Source organism: Oncorhynchus masou, unplaced genomic scaffold (assembly GCF_036934945.1).
Source record: "Oncorhynchus masou masou isolate Uvic2021 unplaced genomic scaffold, UVic_Omas_1.1 unplaced_scaffold_1538, whole genome shotgun sequence".
In the NCBI taxonomy this organism is placed as follows: Eukaryota; Metazoa; Chordata; class Actinopteri; order Salmoniformes; family Salmonidae; genus Oncorhynchus; species Oncorhynchus masou.
This window is the reverse complement of record NW_027005421.1, coordinates 82,501-100,030: the sequence shown is the minus strand read 5'-3', so window position 1 is coordinate 100,030 and position 17,530 is coordinate 82,501. Positions and strand designations below refer to the sequence as shown.

The window sequence follows — 17,530 nt, the reverse complement described above, 5'->3', positions numbered from 1 at the left end:
ATATATTAATACATATAATAATATATATATATTAATACCTATAATAATATATATTAATACATATAATAATATATATTAATACCTATAATAATATATATATTAATACCTATAATACTATATTAATACCTATAATAATATATATATTAATACCTATAATAATATATTAATACCTATAATATATTAATACCTATAATAATATATATATTAATACATATAATAATATATATATTAATACATATAATAATATATATATTAATACATATAATAATATATATATTAATACCTATAATAATATATATATTAATACATATAATAATATATATATTAATACCTATAATAATATATTAATACCTATAATAATATATATATTAATACATATAATAATATATATATTAATACATATAATAATATATATATATATATAAATACCTATAATAATATATATTTATATATATAAATACCTATAATAATATATATAAATACCTATAATAATATATATAAATACCTATAATAATATATATTAATACCTATAATAATATATATTAATACATATAATAATATTCTCTCTCTCTGTATCTCTGTGTCTCTGTGTGTCTCTCTCTGTGTCTCTGTCTCTCTATCTCTCTCTCTCTGTGTGTCTCTCTCTCTCTGTGTGTCTCTCTCTCTCTCTCTCTCTCTCTAGCGCTATAATAACCTAAAATATAAAAAATAGATTTATAAAAAAATATATATATAATAATATATATATATTAATACCTATAATAATATATATTAATACCTATAATAATATATATTAATACAAACTAACATCTCTCTGCCACTCACACTCTCTCTCTCTCTCTCTCTCTCTCTCTCTCTCTCTAGCGCTCCACCACCGTGGCCACCCTCTCCACTCATCCCTTTCTCCTGAAGAGCTCTAGATGAACAGAGCAGAAGACAGGAACTCCCTGAATGCTGTCTTGATGGGGGGGGGGGGTTATTTCCCTCCTGGGTCCTGGAGATCCTCAACAGACCCCCGAAGGACATTTCCCCCCCCCACGAGGACAAAGACTAGTTTAGGTTTAGGGAAAATAGGATTTTATATGGAAAAACATTGTGTGTGTGTGTGTGTGCTGATACGTACAACAGTGTGTGTGTGTGTGTGTGTGTGTGTGTGTGCGTGTGTGTGTGTGTGTGTGTATATAAAGACATGGCTCTGAAACAGTCAAAAGGTTTAAAAAGGTCTTTTTATTTTTTGTTGTTGGCATTTTGTGATTAAAGGTTCCGTTGTCAGATTCCATCTCCGTTACCATAGCAGCAGATTCATAAATGATCAAAACAACGACTTAATAAACCAGTGGACCTGAAAACAAATACACATAGAAATAGAAATATAGAACATTATAGTTCTGGTCCTCTTTTGTCTTTGTCCGTTAATGTCAAGGTTAGTTGTTCTACCATTTCAACAAGGTTAGTTGTTCTACCATTTAAACAAGGTTAGTTGTTCTACCATTTTAAACAAGGTTAGTTGTTCTACCATTTAAACAAGGTTAGCTGTTCTACCATTTAAACAAGGTTAGCTGTTCTACCATTTAAACAAGGTTAGTTGTTCAACCATTTAAACAAGGTTAGCTGTTCAACCATTTAAACAAGGTTAGCTGTTCTACCATTTAAACAAGGTTAGCTGTTCTACCATTTAAACAAGGTTAGCTGTTCTACCATTTAAACAAGGTTAGCTGTTCTACCATTTAAACAAGGTTAGCTGTTCTACCATTTAAACAAGGTTAGCTGTTCTACCATTTAAACAAGGTTAGCTGTTCTACCATTTAAACAAGGTTAGTTGTTCAACCATTTAAACAAGGTTAGCTGTTCTACCATTTAAACAAGGTTAGCTGTTCTACCATTTAAACAAGGTTAGCTGTTCTACCATTTAAACAAGGTTAGTTGTTCAACCATTTAAACAAGGTTAGCTGTTCTACCATTTAAACAAGGTTAGCTGTTCTACCATTTAAACAAGGTTAGCTGTTCTACCATTTAAACAAGGTTAGCTGTTCAACCATTTAAACAAGGTTAGTTGTTCAACCATTTAAACAAGGTTAGTTGTTCTACCATTTTAAACAAGGTTAGCTGTTCTACCATTTAAACAAGGTTAGTTGTTCAACCATTTAAACAAGGTTAGTTGTTCTACCATTTAAACAAGGTTAGCTGTTCTACCATTTAAACAGGGTTAGCTGTTCTACCATTTAAACAAGGTTAGCTGTTCTACCATTTAAACAAGGTTAGCTGTTCAACCATTTAAACAAGGTTAGCTGTTCTACCATTTAAACAAGGTTAGCTGTTCTACCATTTAAAGAAGGTTAGCTGTTCTACCATTTAAAGAAGGTTAGCTGTTCAACCATTTAAACAAGGTTAGCTGTTCTACCATTTAAACAAGGTTAGCTGTTCAACCATTTAAACAAGGTTAGTTGTTCAACCATTTAAACAAGGTTAGTTGTTCAACCATTTAAACAAGGTTAGCTGTTCTACCATTTAAACAAGGTTAGCTGTTCTACCATTTAAACAAGGTTAGTTGTTCTACCATTTAAACAAGGTTAGCTGTTCTACCATTTAAACAAGGTTAGTTGTTCTACCATTTAAACAAGGTTAGTTGTTCTACCATTTAAACAAGGTTAGCTGTTCTACCATTTAAACAAGGTTAGCTGTTCTACCATTTAAACAAGGTTAGCTGTTCTACCATTTAAACAAGGTTAGCTGTTCTACCATTTAAACAAGGTTAGTTGTTCAACCATTTAAACAAGGTTAGCTGTTCTACCATTTAAACAAGGTTAGCTGTTCTACCATTTAAACAAGGTTAGTTGTTCTACCATTTAAACAAGGTTAGCTGTTCAACCATTTAAACAAGGTTAGCTGTTCTACCATTTAAACAAGGTTAGCTGTTCTACCATTTAAACAAGGTTAGCTGTTCTACGACGTAAAGAAACACCCCTTCATTAAGCAGGGAACATCAATACCTGCGGCATGTAGCTTAGCGGTTAGCGCATTGGGCCGAGGAACCGAAAGGTCTCTGGTTCGAACACCTGAGCTGACAAAGTAACAAACATGTTTTATTTATGTCGATGTGCCTTTTGAGAAAAGCACTGAACCCTAATTTGCTTCAGGTACGCCACTGTTAAACAACACATTACACTGTACTGATCTGGTTTACGTGACACTAAAAACAAACTCTAACAACAAAACTATTTTTTTTGGTTTCGCTTTTTAAAACGATAAAACATAATCTGATACACCGGGTTAAATTAGCCAGTTGACATGAATCATGTTTAGATTTACCTCTGAACAGTAATACACACACATATAAAATAATCAATTTGGAGATGCTTAAAAGACATGAGTACAAGCTCTTCAATCTGAGAAGTTGTTCCCTACATGAAACTATACTAAGTTACTGAATTATATAATAGTTAAAAAATATCGTAGTCAGTCTGTTACTATGGCAACCTAGTAGTTGACTTCCGTATCACTGTTATTTATATATATATATCACACTATCTTCCTGTACATAGTTACATCATTAGGACTGGCTAGTATGCTAACAGCACTTCAGCAGTATGAGGTGTGTTTACTGTGGCTACGACAGGGTTAGGGCTGTGGTTCTGTGCGGGTTCTAGAGCTGTGGGTCTGGATGTGTGACATCTGGAGAACCGGGAGGAGGAGCTGGAAGGCGTTCTGGATGTATGTGGTGCTGTTAGAACCCTGCGGAACAACGGGACACTGTTAGAACCCTTCGGAACAGCAGAACACTTAGAAACCTACGGAACACAGTTAGAACCCTTCGGAACACTGTTAGAACCCTTCGGAACAACAGAACACTGTTAGAACCCTACGGAACACTGTTAGAACCCTTTCGGAACATTGTTAGAACCCTTTCGGAACAGCAGAACACTGTTAGAAACCTACAGAACAACATTACACTGTTAGAACCCTTCGGAACAACAGAACAATGTTAGAACCCTACGGAACACTGTTAGAACCCTGCGGAACACTGTTAGAACCCTTTCGGAACAGCAGAACACTGTTAGAAACCTACAGAACAACATTACACTGTTAGAACCCTTCGGAACAACAGAACACTGTTAGAACCCTACAGAACACTGTTAGAACCCTTCAGAACAACATAACACTGTTAGAACCCTACAGAACAACTGTTATATGTCTTACCTCAAGCAGCACACTGTCTACCAAAGGGTTCAACTCTTCTGCTTTTCTCTGAACCTGGAAAAGGGCAGGAAGGGAGTCAGAGAACCAATGGGTGTGATGATCAGCTGATCACCTGACCTTAATGCCATTCATTTATTGTGTTGGAAACAAAGTCCCAGTACACACACACAGAGTACATCTTACCCCAACGGTGAGCAGAGTATCAGAGAACTTCCTGGCAAGACAACCCACCTCCCGACACATGGCACACGTCAACCTGCAACAGTCACAGACATTAACGATGCTCAGAATATACATATGAGTGGAAGGTCATACTCCCCACACAGCCTGGTCTCTAGCAGGTTTCTCCTGGTCCTGCCCCCCCCCCCCCTACAGCCTGGTCTCTAGCAGGTTTCCCCTGGTCCTGTCCCCCCCCCCATACAGCCTGGTCTCTAGCAGGTTTCTCCTGGTCCTGTCCCCCCCCCCATACAGCCTGGTCTCTAGCAGGTTTCTCCTGGTCCTGTCCCCCCCCCCATACAGCCTGGTCTCTAGCAGGTTTCTCCTGGTCATGTCCCCCCCCCCATACAGCCTGGTCTCTAGCAGGTTTCTCCTGGTCCTGCCCCCCCCCATACAGCCTGGTCTCTAGCAGGTTTCTCCTGGTCTTGTCCCCCCCATACAGCCTGGTCTCTAGCAGGTTTCTCCTGGTCCTGTCCCCCCCCATACAGCCTGGTCTCTAGCAGGTTTCTCCTGGTCCTGTCCTCCCCCCCCATACAGCCTGGTCTCTAGCAGGTTTCTCCTGGTCCTGTCCCCCCCCAACAGCCTGGTCTCTAGCAGGTTTCTCCTGGTCCTGTCCCCCCCCCCCATACAGCCTGGTCTCTAGCAGGTTTCTCCTGGTCCTGTCCCCCCCCCAACAGCCTGGTCTCTAGCAGGTTTCCCCTGGTCCTGTCCCCCCCCCATACAGCCTGGTCTCTAGCAGGTTTCTCCTGGTCCTGTCCCCCCCCCCATACAGCCTGGTCTCTAACAGGTTTCTCCTGGTCCTGTCCCCCCCCGAAAGCCTGGTCTCTAGCAGGTTTCTCCTGGTCATGTCCCCCCCCACACAGCCTGGTCTCTAGCAGGTTTCTCCTGGTCCTGTCCCCCCCCCATACAGCCTGGTCTCTGGCAGGTTTCTCCTGGTCATGTCCCCCCCCCCCACACAGCCTGGTCTCTAGCAGGTTTCTCCTGGTCCTGTCCCCCCCCATACAGCCTGGTCTCTAGCAGGTTTCCCTGGTCCTGTCCCCCCCCCATACAGCCTGGTCTCTAGCAGGTTTCTCCTGGTCCTGCCCCCCCCTACAGCCTGGTCTCTAGCAGGTTTCTCCTGGTCCTGTCCCCCCCACACAGCCTGGTCTCTAGCAGGTTTCCCCTGGTCCTGTCCCCCCCCCTACAGCCTGGTCTCTAGCAGGTTTCTCCTGGTCCTGTCCCCCCCCATACAGCCTGGTCTCTAGCAGGTTTCTCCTGGTCCTGTCCCCCCATACAGCCTGGTCTCTAGCAGGTTTCTCCTGGTCCTGTCCTCCCCCCATACAGCCTGGTCTCTAGCAGGTTTCTCCTGGTCCCGTCCCCCCCCCCCAACAGCCTGGTCTCTAGCAGGTTTCCCCTGGTCCTGTCCCCCCCCGACAGCCTGGTCTCTAGCAGGTTTCTCCTGGTCCTGTCCCCCCCCCATACAGCCTGGTCTCTAGCAGGTTTCTCCTGGTCCTGTCCCCCCCCACAGCCTGGTCTATAGCAGGTTTCTCCTGGTCCTGTCCCCCCCTACAGCCTGGTCTCTAGAAGGTTTCTCCTGGTCCTGTCCCCCCCCCCCAGCCTGGTCTCTAGCAGGTTTCTCCTGGTCCTGTCCCCCCCCCATACAGCCTGGTCTCTAGCAGGTTTCTCCTGGTCCCCCCCCCATACAGCCTGGTCTCTAGCAGGTTTCTCCTGGTCCTGTCCCCCCCCATACAGCCTGGTCTCTAGCAGGTTTCTCCTAGTCCTGTCCTCCCCCCCCCCATACAGCCTGGTCTCTAGCAGGTTTCTCCTGGTCCTGTCCCCCCCCATACAGCCTGGTCTCTAGCAGGTTTCTCCTGGTCCTGTCCTCCCCCCATACAGCCTGGTCTCTAGCAGGTTTCTCCTGGTCCTGTCCCCCCCCATACAGCCTGGTCTCTAGCAGGTTTCTCCTGGTCCTGTCCCCCCCCCATACAGCCTGGTCTCTAGCAGGTTTCTCCTGGACCTGCCCTCCCCCTACAGCCTGGTCTCTAGCAGGTTTCTCCTGGTCCTGTCCCCCCCCTACAGCCTGGTCTCTAGCAGGTTTCTCCTGGTCCTGTCCCCCCCCATACAGCCTGGTCTCTAGCAGGTTTCTCCTGGTCCTGCCCCCCCATACAGCCTGGTCTCTAACAGGTTTCTCCTGGTCCTGTCCCCCCCATACAGCCTGGTCTCTAGCAGGTTTCTCCTGGTCCTGCCCCCCATACAGCCTGGTCTCTAACAGGTTTCTCCTGGTCCTGTCCCCCCCCTACAGCCTGGTCTCTAGCAGGTTTCTCCTGGTCCTGTCCCCCCCTACAGCCTGGTCTCTAGCAGGTTTCTCCTGGTCCTGTCCCCCCCATACAGCCTGGTCTCTAGCAGGTTTCTCCTGGTCCTGTCCCCCCCCCCCATACAGCCTGGTCTCTAGCAGGTTTCTCCTGGTCCTGCCCCCCTACAGCCTGGTCTCTAGCAGGTTTCTCCTGGTCCTGTCCCCCCCCACACAGCCTGGTCTCTAGCAGGTTTCCCTGGTCCTGTCCCCCCCTACAGCCTGGTCTCTAGCAGGTTTCTCCTGGTCCTGTCCCCCCTACAGCCTGGTCTCTAGCAGGTTTCTCCTGGTCCTGTCCCCCCCCCATACAGCCTGGTCTCTAGCAGGTTTCTCCTGGTCCTGTCCTCCCCCCATACAGCCTGGTCTCTAGCAGGTTTCTCCTGGTCCCGTCCCCCCAACAGCCTGGTCTCTAGCAGGTTTCCCTGGTCCTGTCCCCCCGACAGCCTGGTCTCTAGCAGGTTTCTCCTGGTCCTGTCCCCCCCCATACAGCCTGGTCTCTAGCAGGTTTCTCCTGGTCCTGTCCCCCCCCGACAGCCTGGTCTATAGCAGGTTTCTCCTGGTCCTGTCCCCCCTACAGCCTGGTCTCTAGAAGGTTTCTCCTGGTCCTGTCCCCCCGACAGCCTGGTCTCTAGCAGGTTTCTCCTGGTCCTGTCCCCCCATACAGCCTGGTCTCTAGCAGGTTTCTCCTGGTCCCCCCCCCCCATACAGCCTGGTCTCTAGCAGGTTTCTCCTGGTCCTGCCCCCCCATACAGCCTGGTCTCTAGCAGGTTTCTCCTGGTCCTGTCCCCCCATACAGCCTGGTCTCTAGCAGGTTTCTCCTAGTCCTGTCCTCCCCCCATACAGCCTGGTCTCTAGCAGGTTTCTCCTGGTCCTGTCCCCCCCCATACAGCCTGGTCTCTAGCAGGTTTCTCCTGGTCCTGTCCCCCCCCCCCCATACAGCCTGGTCTCTAACAGGTTTCTCCTGGTCCTGTCCCCCCTACAGCCTGGTCTCTAGCAGGTTTCTCCTGGTCCTGTCCCCCCATACAGCCTGGTCTCTAGCAGGTTTCTCCTGGTCCTGTCCCCCCCATACAGCCTGGTCTCTAGCAGGTTTCTCCTGGTCCTGTCCCCCCCATACAGCCTGGTCTCTAGCAGGTTTCTCCTGGTCCCCCCCCGACAGCCTGGTCTCTAGCAGGTTTCTCCTGGTCCTGTCCCCCCTCCCCCCACAGCCTGGTCTCTAGCAGGTTTCTCCTGGTCCTGTCTCCCCCCATACAGCCTGGTCTCTAGCAGGTTTCCCTGGTCCTGTCCCCCCCCGACAGCCTGGTCTCTAGCAGGTTTCTCCTGGTCCTGTCCCCCCCCATACAGCCTGGTCTCTAGCAGGTTTCTCCTGGTCCTGTCCCCCCCGACAGCCTGGTCTATAGCAGGTTTCTCCTGGTCCTGTCCCCCCTACAGCCTGGTCTCTAGCAGGTTTCTCCTGGTCCTGTCCCCCCCCATACAGCCTGGTCTCTAGCAGGTTTCTCCTGGTCCCCCCCCCCATACAGCCTGGTCTCTAGCAGGTTTCTCCTGGTCCTGCCCCCCCCCATACAGCCTGGTCTCTAGCAGGTTTCTCCTGGTCCTGTCCCCCCCCATACAGCCTGGTCTCTAGCAGGTTTCTCCTAGTCCTGTCCTCCCCCCATACAGCCTGGTCTCTAGCAGGTTTCTCCTGGTCCTGTCCCCCCCCATACAGCCTGGTCTCTAGCAGGTTTCTCCTGGTCCTGTCCCCCCCCCATACAGCCTGGTCTCTAACAGGTTTCTCCTGGTCCTGTCCCCCCCTACAGCCTGGTCTCTAGCAGGTTTCTCCTGGTCCTGTCCCCCCCATACAGCCTGGTCTCTAGCAGGTTTCTCCTGGTCCTGTCCCCCCCCATACAGCCTGGTCTCTAGCAGGTTTCTCCTGGTCCTGTCCCCCCCCCATACAGCCTGGTCTCTAGCAGGTTTCTCCTGGTCCCCCCCCCGACAGCCTGGTCTCTAGCAGGTTTCTCCTGGTCCTGTCCCCCCTCCCCCATACAGCCTGGTCTCTAGCAGGTTTCTCCTGGTCCTGTCCCCCCCCCATACAGCCTGGTCTCTAGCAGGTTTCTCCTGGTCCTGTCCCCCCCAATACAGCCTGGTCTCTAGCAGGTTTCTCCTGGTCCTGTCCCCCCCCCCCATACAGCCTGGTCTCTAGCAGGTTTCTCCTGGTCCTGTCCCCCCCCATACAGCCTGGTCTCTAGCAGGTTTCTCCTGGTCCTGTCCCCCCCCCAATACAGCCTGGTCTCTAGCAGGTTTCTCCTGGTCCTGTCCCCCCCATACAGCCTGGTCTCTAGCAGGTTTCTACTGGTCCTGGTCCCCCCATACAGCCTGGTCTCTAACAGGTTTCTCCTGGTCCTGTCCCCCCCCATACAGCCTGGGCTCTAGCAGGTTTCTCCTGGTCCTGTCCCCCCCCCATACAGCCTGGTCTCTAGCAGGTTTCTCCTGCCCCCCCCCATACAGCCTGGTCTCTAGCAGGTTTCTCCTGGTCCTGTCCCCCCCCGACAACCTGGTCTCTAGCAGGTTTCCCTGGTCCTGTCCCCCCCCATACAGCCTGGTCTCTAGCAGGTTTCTCCTGGTGTCCCCCCCCCCCCCGACAGCCTGGTCTCTAGCAGGTTTCCCTGGTCCTGTCCCCCCCCCCCATACAGCCTGGTCTCTAGCAGGTTTCTCCTGGTCCTGTCCCCCCCCCCCCAGCCTGGTCTCTAGCAGGTTTCTCCTGGTCCTGTCCCCCCCAACAGCCTGGTCTCTAGCAGGTTTCTCCTGGTCCTGCCCCCCCATACAGCCTGGTCTCTAGCAGGTTTCTCCTGGTCCTGCCCTCCCCCCCATACAGCCTGGTCTCTAGCAGGTTTCTCCTGGTCCTGTCCCCCCCCTACAGCCTGGTCTCTAGCAGGTTTCTCCTGGTCCTGTCCCCCCCATACAGCCTGGTCTTTAACAAGTTCCCCCCCCAAACAGACCTGATGAGTATGTGAGCCTGGTCTCTGGCAGGTTTCTTCCCCCCCCCCCCCAACAGACCTGGTGAGTATGTGAGCCTGGTCTCTGGCAGGTTTCTCCAGGTCCTGTCCGTGGAGGATCAACTCTGCCACCTTGTGGAGCTGTTCGATACTGCGGGCTGTCACCTCCGCCAGGGAGCCCACTGAACACAGGTACACTGCCTAGACACACACACAAACACAATATATAGACATTAACACACACTACGTGCTTAAAACGAAAAGCGATGGAAAGAGAACATGAGACAGACAGACGGACAGGGGGACGGACAGGGGGACGGACAGACAGACAGACAGACAGAGGGACAGGGGGACGGACAGACAGACAGAGGGACAGGGGACGGACAGACAGACAGGGGACGGACAGACAGGGGGACAGAAAGACAGACAGACGGACAGACAGGGGGACGGACAGAGGGACAGACAGACAGACAGAGGGACAGAAAGACAGACAGAGGGACAGACAGACAGACAGAGGGACAGAAATACAGACAGTTAGTTCTCTGTCCAACATCAGATCTCACCTCTACAGACCTGGATTGTCTCTCTTCCTCATTCACCTTTATCTCCTCCCCCTCTTTCTTCTCCTTTAGCTCCTCCTCCTTTAGCTCCTCCTCCTCTTTCCTCTCCTCCAGTTCCTCCCCCTCTTTCTTCTCCTTTAGCTCCTCCCCCTCTTTCTTCTCTTCTTCTCCCTCTCTTGTTTCAGGTTCCCCTCTTTGCTTCTCCTCCGTCGCCCCCCCGATGGTATCTGTGACGACGACAGGTTTCTCCACCTCTCTCACCCAATCATGCGCTCTCATCCTGGCCTGGGGATGAATTGACATGACACGACTCAACTTGAACCTAAAATAACGAACTCTAATTCAGTATATTCAATTAAAACTGTCTGTTACCTTGTTCAGTTTGTCTGTGGTGACAGGGACGGTCTGTTACCTTGTTCAGTTTGTCTGTGGTGACAGTGTTACCTTGTTCAGTTTGTCTGTGGAGACGGTCTGTTACCTTGTTCAGTTTGTCTGTGGTGACTGTGTTACCTTGTTCAGTTTGTCTGTGGTGACAGGGACGGTCTGTTACCTTGTTCAGTTTGTCTGTGGTGACAGGGACGGTCTGTTACCTTGTTGAGTTTGTCTGTGGTGACAGGGACGGTCTGTTACCTTGTTGAGTTTGTCTGTGGTGACAGGGACCATCTGTTACCTTGTTGAGTTTGTCTGTGGTGACGGTCTGTTACCTTGTTGAGTTTGTCTGTGGTGACAGGGACGGTCTGTTACCTTGTTCAGTTTGTCTGTGGTGACAGGGACCATCTGTTACCTTGTTGAGTTTGTCTGTGGTGACGGTCTGTTACCTTGTTGAGTTTGTCTGTGGTGACGGTCTGTTACCTTGTTGAGTTTGTCTGTGGTGACAGGGACGGTCTGTTACCTTGTTCAGTTTGTCTGTGGTGACAGGGACGGTCTGTTACCTTGTTCAGTTTGTCTGTGGTGACTGTGTTACTTTGTTGAGTTTGTCTGTGGTGACTGTGTTACCTTGTTGAGTTTGTCTGTGGTGACTGTGTTACCTTGTTGAGTTTGTCTGTGGTGACGGTCTGTTACCTTGTTGAGTTTGTCTGTGGTGACAGTGACGGTCTGTTACCTTGTTCAGTTTGTCTGTGGTGACCTTCTGTTACCTTGTTGAGTTTGTCTGTGGTGACTGTGTTACCTTGTTGAGTTTGTCTGTGGTGACTGTGTTACCTTGTTGAGTTTGTCTGTGGTGACCGTGTTACCTTGTTGAGTTTGTCTGTGGTGACTGTGTTACCTTGTTGAGTTTGTCTGTGGTGACTGTGTTACCTTGTTGAGTTTGTCTGTGGTGACCGTGTTACCTTGTTGAGTTTGTCTGTGGTGACTGTGTTACCTTGTTGAGTTTGTCTGTGGTGACTGTGTTACCTTGTTGAGTTTGTCTGTGGTGACTGGGATGGTCTGTTATCTTGTTGAGTTTGTCTGTGGTGACAGGGACCATCTGTTACCTTGTTCAGTTTGTCTGTGGTGACAGGGACGGTCTGTTACCTTGTTGAGTTTGTCTGTGGTGACAGGGACCATCTGTTACCTTGTTGAGTTTGTCTGTGGTGACTGGGACGGTCTGTTACCTTGTTCAGTTTGTCTGTGGTGACTGGGACGGTCTGTTACCTTGTTCAGTTTGTCTGTGGTGACAGGGACGGTCTGTTACCTTGTTCAGTTTGTCTGTGGTGACGGTCTGTTACCTTGTTCAGTTTGTCTGGGGTGACAGGGACGGTCTGTTACCTTGTTCAGTTTGTCTGTGGTGACGGTCTGTTACCTTGTTCAGTTTGTCTGTGGTGACAGGGATGGTCTGTTACCTTGTTCAGTTTGTCTGTGGTGACGGTCTGTTACCTTGTTCAGTTTGTCTGGGGTGACAGGGACGGTCTGTTACCTTGTTCAGTTTGTCTGTGGTGACGGTCTGTTACCTTGTTCAGTTTGTCTGTGGTGACAGGGACGGTCTGTTACCTTGTTGAGTTTGTCTGTGGTGACGGTCTGTTACCTTGTTGAGTTTGTCTGTGGTGACAGGGACGGTCTGTTACCTTGTTGAGTTTGTCTGTGGTGACAGGGACGGTCTGTTACCTTGTTGAGTTTGTCTGTGGTGACGGTCTGTTACCTTGTTGAGTTTGTCTGTGGTGACAGGGACGGTCTGTTACCTTGTTGAGTTTGTCTGGGGTGACAGGGACGGTCTGTTACCTTGTTGAGTTTGTCTGTGGTGACAGGGACGGTCTGTTACCTTGTTGAGTTTGTCTGTGGTGACAGGGACGGTCTGTTACCTTGTTCAGTTTGTCTGTGGTGACAGGGACGGTCTGTTACCTTGTTCAGTTTGTCTGTGGTGACGGTCTGTTACCTTGTTCAGTTTGTCTGTGGTGACAGGGACGGTCTGTTACCTTGTTCAGTTTGTCTGGGGTGACAGGGACCATCTGTTACCTTGTTGAGTTTGTCTGTGGTGACTGGGACAGTCTGTTACCTTGTTGAGTTTGTCTGTGGTGACAGGGACGGTCTGTTACCTTGTTGAGTTTGTCTGTGGTGACAGGGACGGTCTGTTACCTTGTTGAGTTTGTCTGTGGTGACAGGGACGGTCTGTTACCTTGTTCAGTTTGTCTGTGGTGACAGGGACGGTCTGTTACCTTGTTCAGTTTGTCTGTGGTGACTGTGTTACCTTGTTGAGTTTGTCTGTGGTAACAGGGACGGTCTGTTACCTTGTTGAGTTTGTCTGTGGTGACAGGGACGGTCTGTTACCTTGTTGAGTTTGTCTGGGGTGACAGGGACGGTCTGTTACCTTGTTCAGTTTGTCTGTGGTGACAGGGACAGTCTGTTACCTTGTTCAGTTTGTCTGGGGTGACAGGGACGGTCTGTTACCTTGTTGAGTTTGTCTGTGGTGACTGTGTTACCTTGTTCAGTTTGTCTGTGGTGACAGGGACGGTCTGTTACCTTGTTGAGTTTGTCTGTGGTGACAGGGACGGTCTGTTACCTTGTTGAGTTTGTCTGTGGTGACGGTCTGTTACCTTGTTCAGTTTGTCTGTGGTGACAGGGACGGTCTGTTACCTTGTTCAGTTTGTCTGTGGTGACAGGGACGGTCTGTTACCTTGTTTAGTTTGTCTGTGGTGACAGGGACGGTCTGTTACCTTGTTTAGTTTGTCTGTGGTGACAGGGACGGTCTGTTACCTTGTTCAGTTTGTCTGTGGTGACGGTCTGTTACCTTGTTCAGTTTGTCTGTGGTGACAGGGACGGTCTGTTACCTTGTTGAGTTTGTCTGTGGTGACAGGGACGGTCTGTTACCTTGTTGAGTTTGTCTGTGGTGACAGGGACGGTCTGTTACCTTGTTGAGTTTGTCTGTGGTGACAGGGACGGTCTGTTACTTTGTTGAGTTTGTCTGTGGTGACTGTGTTACCTTGTTCAGTTTGTCTGTGGTGACAGGGACGGTCTGTTACCTTGTTCAGTTTGTCTGTGGTGACTGTGTTACCTTGTTGAGTTTGTCTGTGGTGACAGGGACGGTCTGTTACCTTGTTGAGTTTGTCTGTGGTGACGGGGACGGTCTGTTACCTTGTTGAGTTTGTCTGGGGTGACAGGGACGGTCTGTTACCTTGTTCAGTTTGTCTGTGGTGACAGGGACGGTCTGTTACCTTGTTCAGTTTGTCTGTGGTGACAGGGACGGTCTGTTACCTTGTTCAGTTTGTCTGGGGTGACGGTCTGTTACCTTGTTGAGTTTGTCTGTGGTGACAGGGACGGTCTGTTACCTTGTTCAGTTTGTCTGTGGTGACCTTCTGTTACCTTGTTGAGTTTGTCTGTGGTGACCTTCTGTTACCTTGTTGAGTTTGTCTGGGGTGGCAGCGACGTGAAGCTCAAACAGCAACTCAGTCAGGACACTCACAAACTCCTCCCCATCAGCTGCTGGAAAGAGACAGATTAAACATCAGACCAGAGAGACAGATTAAACATCAGACCAGAGAGAGACAGATTAAACATCAGACCAGAGAGAGACAGATTAAACATCAACGGGAGAGAGACAGATTAAACATCAGACCAGAGAGAGACAGATTAAACATCAGACCAGAGAGACAGATTAAACATCAACGGGAGAGAGACAGATTAAACATCAGACCAGAGAGAGACAGATTAAACATCAGACCAGAGAGACAGATTAAACATCAACGGGAGAGAGACAGATTAAACATCAGACCAGAGAGACAGATTAAACATCAGACCAGAGAGAGACAGATTAAACATCAGACCAGAGAGACAGATTAAACATCAACGGGAGAGAGACAGATTAAACATCAACGGGAGAGAGACAGATTAAACATCAGACCAGAGAGAGACAGATTAAACATCAGACCAGAGAGACAGATTAAACATCAACGGGAGAGAGACAGATTAAACATCAGACCAGAGAGACAGATTAAACATCAACGGGAGAGAGACAGATTAAACATCAGACCAGAGAGAGACAGATTAAACATCAGACCAGAGAGACAGATTAAACATCAACGGGAGAGAGACAGATTAAACATCAACGGGAGAGAGACAGATTAAACATCAGACCAGAGAGAGACAGATTAAACATCAGACCAGAGAGACAGATTAAACATCAGACCAGAGAGAGACAGATTAAACATCAGACCAGAGAGACAGATTAAACATCAGACCAGAGAGAGACAGATTAAACATCAACAGGAGAGAGACAGATTAAACATCAACGGGAGAGAGACAGATTAAACATCAGACCAGAGAGAGACAGATTAAACATCAGACCAGAGAGAGACAGATTAAACATCAGACCAGAGAGAGACAGATTAAACATCAACGGGAGAGAGACAGATTAAAGATCAGACCAGAGAGACAGATTAAACATCAGACCAGAGAGAGACAGATTAAACATCAACGGGAGAGAGACAGATTAAACATCAGACCAGAGAGAGACAGATTAAACATCAGACCAGAGAGAGACAGATTAAACATCAACGGGAGAGAGACAGATTAAACATCAACGGGAGAGAGACAGATTAAACATCAGACCAGAGAGACAGATTAAACATCAGACCAGAGAGAGACAGATTAAACATCAGACCAGAGAGAGACAGATTAAACATCAGACCAGAGAGAGACAGATTAAACATCAACGGGAGAGAGACAGATTAAACATCAGACCAGAGAGAGACAGATTAAACATCAGACCAGAGAGAGACAGATTAAACATCAACCGGAGAGAGACAGATTAAACATCAGACCAGAGAGAGACAGATTAAACATCAGACCAGAGAGAGACAGATTAAACATCAGACCAGAGAGAGACAGATTAAACATCAGACCAGAGAGAGACAGATTAAACATCAGACCAGAGAGAGACAGATTAAACATCAACGGGAGAGAGACAGATTAAACATCAACCGGCGAGAGACAGATTAAACATCAGACAAGAGAGAGACAGATTAAACATCAGACCAGAGAGAGACAGATTAAACATCAAGTCTAGTAATAACTGGGTTGTTACACAAAGAGTGCCCTATGATATTTTAAATAGAAATTGTGCACTAATATTGAATTCTAAAAGACTTATTAAATGAAGTGGCCTTTTAATATAGACCACATGGAGTATTCAATAAATCCTATTTTTTTATATGAATTAACGGCTAAAGTGCCAACATTTTTGTCAGATTTCAACAAACTAAATGCCCGTAGAGACTGCACGGTTTTAGCCATCTAATTCCACCACTTTGTCGATATCGTGGAAAAATTATTGGTTGTAAACGATTTTCGGACATCTTGGCTGGTTCAGTGAGACAGGGTCTAGATCTGCTGGTTCAGTGAGACAGGGTCTAGGTCTGCTGGTTCAGTGAGACAGGGTCTAGGTCTGCTGGTTCAGTGAGACAGGGTCTAGGTCTGCTGGTTCAGTGAGACAGGGTCTAGGTCTGCTGGTTCAGTGAGACAGGGTCTAGGTCTGCTGGTTCAGTGAGACAGGGTCTAGGTCTGCTGGTTCAGTGAGACAGGGTTGAGGTCTGCTGATTCAGTGAGACAGGGTCTAGGTCTGCTGGTTCAGTGAGACAGGGTCTAGTTCTGCTGGTTCAGTGAGACAGGGTCTAGGTCTGCTGATTCAGTGAGACAGGGTCTAGGTCTGCTGGTTCAGTGAGACAGGGTCTAGGTCTGCTGGTTCAGTGAGACAGGGTCTAGGTCTGCTGATTCAGTGAGACAGGGTCTAGGTCTGCTGGTTCAGTGAGACAGGGTCTAGGTCTGCTGGTTCAGTGAGACAGGGTCTAGGTCTGCTGGTTCAGTGAGACAGGGTCTAGGTCTGCTGGTTCAGTGAGACAGGGTCTAGGTCTGCTGGTTCAGCCACTACGTCTTGGCTGGTGTTTATCAATATTTAACGACCCAGCTGTGTGTATCAGTATTTAACGACCCAGCTGTGTTTATTAGTAGTTAAGGACCTAGCTGTGTTTATCAGTATTTAAGGACCCAGCTGTGTGTATCAGTATTTAACGACCCAGCTGTGTTTATCAGTATTTAACAACCCAGCTGTGTTTATCAGTATTTAAGGACCCAGCTGTGTTTATTAGTAGTTAAGGACCCAGCTGTGTTTATCAGTGGTTAAGGACCCAGCTGTGTTTATCAGTATTTAAGGACCCAGCTGTGTTTATTAGTAGTTAAGGACCCAGCTGTGTTTATCAGTATTTATTAAGGACCCAGCTGTGTGTATCAGTATTTAAGGACCCAGCTGTGTGTATCAGTATTTAAGGACCCAGCTGTGTTTATCAGTATTTAACGACCCAGCTGTGTTTATCAGTATTTAACGACCCAGCTGTGTTTATCAGTAGTTAAGGACCCAGCTGTGTTTATCAGTATTTAACGACCCAGCTGTGTGTATCAGTATTTAACGACCCAGCTGTGTTTATCAGTATTTAAGGACCCAGCTGTGTTTATCAGTATTTAACGACCCAGCTGTGTGTATCAGTATTTAACGACCCAGCTGTGTTTATCAGTAGTTAAGGACCCAGCTGTGTTTATCAGTATTTAACGACCCAGCTGTGTTTATCAGTATTTAACGACCCAGCTGTGTTTATCAGTAGTTAAGGACCCAGCTGTGTTTATCAGTATTTAACGACCCAGCTGTGTTTATCAGTATTTAAGGACCCAGCTGTGTTTATCAGTATTTAAGGACCCAGCTGTGTTTATCAGTATTTAAGGAACCAGCTGTGTTTATTAGTATTTAAGGACCCAGCTGTGTTTATTAGTATTTAAGGACCCAGCTGTGTTTATCAGTA

At 47.8% G+C, this 17,530-nt stretch overlaps 1 protein-coding gene across 1 annotated transcript in view; it reads right to left on the bottom strand.

The window, feature by feature from the left end:
- Positions 1-1,207: 1,207 nt before the first annotated feature.
- LOC135531164 (protein NOXP20-like) overlaps positions 1,208-17,530 on the bottom strand; it is a gene marked incomplete at its 5' end in the record, with an annotated part of 22,200 nt that continues 5,877 nt past the window's right edge. Inside the window, 6 exon segments of the mRNA XM_064959283.1 lie at positions 1,208-3,732; positions 4,198-4,251; positions 4,381-4,453; positions 9,773-9,912; positions 10,275-10,556; positions 14,080-14,165. Of these exon segments, the coding sequence (XP_064815355.1) occupies positions 3,619-3,732; positions 4,198-4,251; positions 4,381-4,453; positions 9,773-9,912; positions 10,275-10,556; positions 14,080-14,165 (749 nt within the window).